The sequence below is a fragment of the Nematolebias whitei genome, chromosome 19 (assembly GCF_014905685.2).
Source record: "Nematolebias whitei isolate Nwh7 chromosome 19, NemWhi1, whole genome shotgun sequence".
Taxonomy (NCBI): Eukaryota; Metazoa; Chordata; class Actinopteri; order Cyprinodontiformes; family Rivulidae; genus Nematolebias; species Nematolebias whitei.
Genome location: NC_056516.1, coordinates 964250 through 970819, shown reverse-complemented (window position 1 = coordinate 970819; position 6570 = coordinate 964250). Strand labels below are relative to the sequence as shown.

The 6570-nt window shown below is 41.7% G+C and overlaps 1 protein-coding gene across 1 annotated transcript in view; it reads left to right on the top strand.

Annotated features, from left to right (window-relative positions):
* Positions 1 to 6570, top strand: part of khdrbs3 (KH domain containing, RNA binding, signal transduction associated 3) — a 376174-nt gene that overhangs the window by 358017 nt on the left and 11587 nt on the right. Inside the window, exon 8 of the mRNA XM_037693716.1 lies at positions 2485 to 2537. Coding sequence (XP_037549644.1) covers positions 2485 to 2537 — 53 coding nt within the window. The remainder of the gene's footprint in view (positions 1 to 2484; positions 2538 to 6570) is intronic.

The window sequence follows — 6570 nt, the reverse complement described above, 5'->3', positions numbered from 1 at the left end:
ATGAAGAGCAGACGATGACCCTGATGAAGAGCAGACGATGACCCTGATGAAGAGCAGACGATGATCCTGATGAAGAGCAGGGAGGGTGCTCCAGAAAGAAGCCTCAAGAAACTTCGAGTTCCTCATCCCAGGTTGTGAAACTTGGAGTCGTTGGTTCCAGGAAGGCTTGAGATTAAATCACACTCTTAACTTTGAGTTAAGAGTGTGATTACGTGCAGCCATGCTCATTTTACACTTTGTAAAAATATGTTTTCTTAAAGTTATGCCTGGAAAAATAGATTGTAAAACCTATAACCTGATCTCATAATAAATCATTTTGATCTCAAAACTTGTAAAAAAAAAAAAAAAGAACTGATGTTTGTCAATGAGAGGTTCAACATAATACTTTATGAGTTTGTGAAGAGTACCACATTGTTTTCCCCCAGCACACATGCCCAATATAAAACCTCTCAAGTTGTTCTCATCAGAACCATTCTCTTCACTCTCCTCATGGCTGATCTTGTTTCACACCTGTAGGATTTTTAGAAATGAATAACTAAGCACTAATAAGCACAAATTGTCACTGAAGATTATTCACCGTTGGACGTTTACAGGCAGTACCTCTTAAAGATTCATAAAAACACAGGATTCTGTACTTGGTGGGTTGATTACACGGGAGACATGTTGGGGAACACACGTCAAAGGTGTAAACTGGACATGCAGCCAGAGGATGCAGCTGAAATAAATTAGACACTTCATTAAAGAGTAAAAGTGTTCAAACGAACAAACTCGAGGTTTCTTGTGGTCAGCCTGCCACAGAGCAGGTTTGGTTCCCAGACTCTGTTACAATGGATATTTGAGGTGTTTTAAATATAGTTTTTTCCACAAACTTCATAAACTGCCTTTGGATTTTTCTATTGGAAACTTTCTTTTTGTTTGTCTTCCATCACAGAGCCAAGAGAGAGAATTTGAAATACCATCCATCCATGCACGTTATGAACATGATAATTTGAAATCTAAGTGAGGTATCACGTCAGACTGAAGAAGTCTTTTGGATGAAAGACGAAACGTTTCTACAATTATTTTTTGAACTCGTCCAGAGGACCTGACTTAACTTTTTTTTTAGATTTTTCTACCTGGATTATTGAGCATGCATCAGTATAAGTGAGGTGTCAACTTCCATATTTGTGTGTGGCTGCATGTAGGTGTAGAAAAGGTCACGATTGAAAACTGGGTTGTCATGTCAAAATATAAAATGTCCACCACTATTTGTAAATGGGCCAACCCTTATCATTTGAAGAAACTATGCTTTCTAGTTTTTATATTGCATAAATGTATAGTTTCCTCAAATGAATGAGGTGGCTGAAGATTAATTTATGGGGGCCACAACCCCCATTGGCCACCCCTGACTCCTCCATTGCACTTGGTGCTGGGATTTAATCGCTCCCTCCACTCTCCAGGATACATCACTCTGTGCTGCCTCGGACAAAAAGCAAAACAAAACACAGTGTAACTGTTCCCCACTTTAATAACTTGCACCAAAAACATTTAGGTTTACTTCATATTCAATTTGAGTCCAGAAAAACACAACTTCAAAAACTACAAGCACTCACTGTTCAAATCCCTCGGCGACGGGGGACATCGATGTGCTGCTTGTTACATCAGCCTGTTTGACTTTGTTTGTAACTATAAAAACTTGTCATTAATAATATTCCAACCAGTGTTCCCAGTATCAAACAGCTCTGGTGCAGATGAACGCAGATATGACAGAAAAGTATTTCCTGCTTTGCTGAAACTTGTCATTTTAGAAACGAGCCGACTTGCTCCACCTCAGCTTCCTGTTTGCAGGTAAAAAAAAAAGCTACTTAACCAGAGTGAAAGTAATTTGCTGGTTGTGAGGTGTCACAGCTGTCACCTGGGTGCCCTCAGCAGTCAGGCGGTGTTGACGCGGCATTCTGGGCTTTTGAATGTTGCTTTCAGCTCTTTAATCTGGAGAGCAGAGCGCTGTGAGTGACAGGCAGGCGGAGAGGAGCCAGCTGTGACGGCTGCTGTCGCCTCTCTGCCTGCCTTATGATGAATTACCTCTCCTGAACGATCGCGCTGCTCCTGAGTGATGTCGGCACTGGATTGTTGTGCCGGCGTCTCACCAGCAAACGCAGAATAAATAAATAAATAAACAAGCTGCTGTGTCTCCCCATCTTTTTATTTTTCATTAATGTTGCCTCCTCCCCTACATTTCCGTCTGCAGCCAGATGAGGCAGAAGCTCGGAGGAAATAACCACAGATACGTTCCAAGTTGAAAACGGCTGAAAGCTCCCACTGTTGGTTTTTACTTCCAGCTGAATGTAAACTTCCATGACTGCAGCTACACATACTAAATATGATAATGAATACTGCTTTGACCCAGATGGAAGTGAAAAGTTACACATTTATTAGCCCATAATTGCTGCATATTTGTTGCACATTATCTCCTGATTCTGACTTTAACTTTCCATCTGCTTCCAGCTCAGACGACTACTACGAATACGAAGAGAGCGGCGAATCGTATGATTCATATGGTGAGTTCTTTTATTCCACCACTGCTTTTACTGTCGGAACAAAATTATGCTGTGAAAACGTGTTCAGCTCTTGTTTTTACTTTCTATTGTTACATTTATTTGTTTCAGCTCATCAAACAAATGTTAGACAATGACGTCCTAAAATGCAGTTTTTAGATTATTTCATTTTAGAGGATTTGCTTTTCAAACCAGTAACCGAGTGTCCTGATGCAGGTACATGAATCTAACGAGGTTAAGTCAGGTCATGTGGACAGGTTCTTCTGTTCAGAGGAGAATAATCTGTCCACTTTGTTATAAAAACTGAATAATTCCTCCCAGATCTAAGAACTGGTTGTGTCGCCCTTGTCAACAACAACAACAACAACAACAACAAAGTGTTTGTGAAAACTGCAGTCAGTTTTTCTCATGACTGTTGAGGAACGTTGTTGCTGTTCTTCACATAACTGTCCTGCTGCAGAAGGTAAGCCTAAAATCAGAACTGGTGGCCAGACGTTCTCCTTCAGGCTTTTCTAGAAAGCTGAATTCATGGTTCCATCAGGTCCAGAAGCAGCAAAGCAGCCCAGACCACCACACTACTACCACCGTGTTTGACTCTTGGTGTGATGCTAGTCTTACAGCAGGTTTAACAGGACACACCTTCCAGAAACTTCCACCTTTGTGTTCAGTCCTAAAGTCTTGGATCATCAGTTGTTGGTCAGTATGAGACGGGCCTTTCTGTTCTTTTTGCTCTGTGCTGGTTTTGACCTTTGAACTCTTCCATGACGCCTGCTTTGGCTCTTCGTCTCCTTCTTTTGTTGAATCATGAACTCTGACTTTAACTGAGGCGGATGAGGCCTGCAGCGCTCCACATGTAGTTCTGGGTTCTTTTGGGACCTCCTTGACGAGTCGTGGAGGAGCTCTTGGAGTAATTTTGGTCTTGAGAAGGTTCACTACAGTCCCATGTTTGTCTCCGGTTGTACATGACGGCTCTGTTTGATGGATTTCTTGTCCCTACAGGTCTGGCAGTAATCAGAGTACTGAATCTCAACTCAGGCTGATTTAACTAATTATTTTTTATTTAAAACCAGGTTAGTTTGGATAGATTTTCCAACCTTAATGAATAAAATCATTATTTAAAACTTGCATTTTATCTTTACTCTGGTTAGCTTTGACTGATATCAATAATTTCTACAATGATTTGAAACATTTAGGTGTCATAAAAAATAATTAAAATACACTTAAATCCACTATGCTATGTTTTTAATTTTCTAGACTCCATTCAGCTTTCCATCAGTTGCCATGGTGACTGACTAACACTGTTTGAGGTTACGTGAATAAAATAATTTGTTACAAATTAGAACCTCTTCAGCTCATTTGGATAATTAAGTGGAAGCAGCGCAGCTCAAAATTAAAATCCATTTCTACAAGTACATCCTCATCTTAACTAACAAGCACAAACTAAATGCTGACACCAGATGGGAATTTTCCTTTTTTTAATTAGAATTATTTGAAAAAAAGTTTTTCTGTAATTCCTCTGTATGAATGCAGAAACGTTTCATGCTGCAGCTGTAATTTTCCCATTTCTGAAGGAACACGTCAATATTTGAACTGAGTCAGAATTATTTTTACGTTTTCTCTGAAACTTCAGAACATGAAGCAGCAGTTTATATAGATGTAATTATCTGTTGTCTACCATCAGATGTTCACAACAACATATTCAAACTTCTTACTAGAGACAATAAACTAAATATTACTCCTGCAGCAAACATCTACAGTATAAGACTGCAGCTGCGCAGACTCGCTGTAGGCAGCAGGGGAATAAAAACATCCTACAAGACGAACCGTCACAGGATTTCCTTTGTGAAGCATCAAGTTACAGTCAGCAGGACTTCATTAAAGTTTTTTTACCAAAGATGTCCTCGTTTCTTCAGCTGTTTGTGTTGAAGTGTTTTAAACAGGTCAGGCACTAGGACCACAAGGAACATCACTCAGTGCAAGGTTCCCTGCTCTCCTGTAGCCTCTGTAGCTACATGCTGAGAAGAAGAGTCCCTGCTGCACATTTATTTAAAACAGTTCTATTTTGTATAGGAGTAACTGGAGACCCCATAGCATGGATTTAGGATTTGATGACGTTCATAAACCAGCAGTGAGTCGATGTTGTAGGTGAAAAATGACAAAAACAGAAAAAACACCATCACTGCAGGCAGAGGTGGAGGGCAGACCATGCACAGCGGCACCATCTTCCCGGAAGTGGAAAAGTGATGACTCCTAACTTGTGCTCCAAAGGGTGATAAGAGTCAAACTGCAAATACTGGTCTGTGTGGGTGGGTTTGTGGTACACCTCAGTTTGCAAATGTCCTCTATCAGAGACTGAGACCTCACAGTCCAAGAAAGCCAACTTGCCATTTTTTACATCTTCTCGTGTGAACTTGATGTATTTATCCACAGAGTTGATGTGGTCAGTAAAATGTTGGACTTCCTGAGATTTAATTTTAACCCAGGTGCCATCAACATACCTGAACCAATGACTTGGTGGTGTCCCTGAAAAGGACAGCAAGGCTCTCTTTTCTACCTCCTCCATGTACAGGTTGGCAACAATAGGAGAAACTGGAGACCCCATAGCACACCCATGTTTCTGCCTATAATATTGCTCCCCATATGTGAAGTAGGTTGACTGCAGGCACAGTTTCAAGAGTTGACACAGTTGTTCTGTGGAAAGTGTGGTCCTGCTGCTCAGAGTGGTGTCTGATTTTAATCTTAAACTGACCACCTCTACTGCATCATCAACAGTTTCTCCTATTGTTGCCAACCTGTACACGGAGGAGGTAGAAAAGAGAGCCTTGACATACTTTTCAGGGACACCACCAGGTCATTGGTTCAGGTATGATGACGACACCTGGGTTAAAATTAAATCTCAAGAAGTCCAACATTTTACTGACCACATCAACTCTGTGGATAAATACATCACGTTCACACGAGAAGATGTAAAAAATTGCAGGTTGGCTTTCTTGGACTGTGAGGTCTCAGTCTCTGATAGAGGACATTTGCAAACCGAGGTGTACCGCAAACCCACCCACAAAGACCAGTATTTGCAGTTTGACGTCCATCACCCTTTGGAGCACAAGTTAGGAGTCATCAGGACTCTGTACCACAGAGCAGACAGCATCCCCACTAACTCAGGAGCCAGGCAGAAGGAGAAATCCTACACAAGACAGGCTCTAGAGCAATGTGGATATCCTAACTGGGCCTTCCTGAAAGCAGAGAAGAAACCCAAACAGGACTCCAGTCAGCCATCAGGTGAAAATGGAGGAACTCAGACCCAGACCAGTGGTCATTCGATATGTTGAGGGTGTATCAGAGAAACTGAGGCATTTATTTTCTTAACACAACATCCCAGTGGCTTTTAAACCCCAAAATACATCACGGCAAAGACTGGTTCATCCCCAAAAAATCCAGTCCCCCGGCACAAACAGAGTAATATTGTGTATGTTGTTCAGTGTCAGGAGGGCTGTGATCAGTCTTACATCGGGGAAACTAAACAGCCACTGGCCAAAAGGATGGCCCAGCACAGAAGATCAACATCATCAGGCCAGGACTCTGCGGTCTACACTCATCTCCAGGCCAGCGGTCACTCTTTCAGGGATGAAGATGTTCACATCCTGGACAGAGAGGAACGATGGTTTGAGAGAGGAGTAAAGGAGGCCATCTTTGTGAAAAGAAATCGTCCATCGTTAAACAGGGGTGGAGGCCTACGGGTTCAACTGTCCCCCTCTTACAATGCTGTGATTGCTAGTATCACTCAGCCCTCTGTGAACAGTAAACAGTCATCAGTGTGCTAATGATCCATCGTTAGGCTGATGGTCCTTCTTGACCATGTGATCAGCTGGTTTTGGTTGTCAGCAGCAAACTGGTTGATCCACTCTGAGAAAGTGCTATTTATAAGACTGAGCTGAATACAGCACTTCAGACTGAGGAAGGCTCTTGGATGGAAGACGAAACGTTTCTACATTTTTTTGTTTGTTTGTTTTGCTTTGTTTTGTTTTTTGAATGTCCA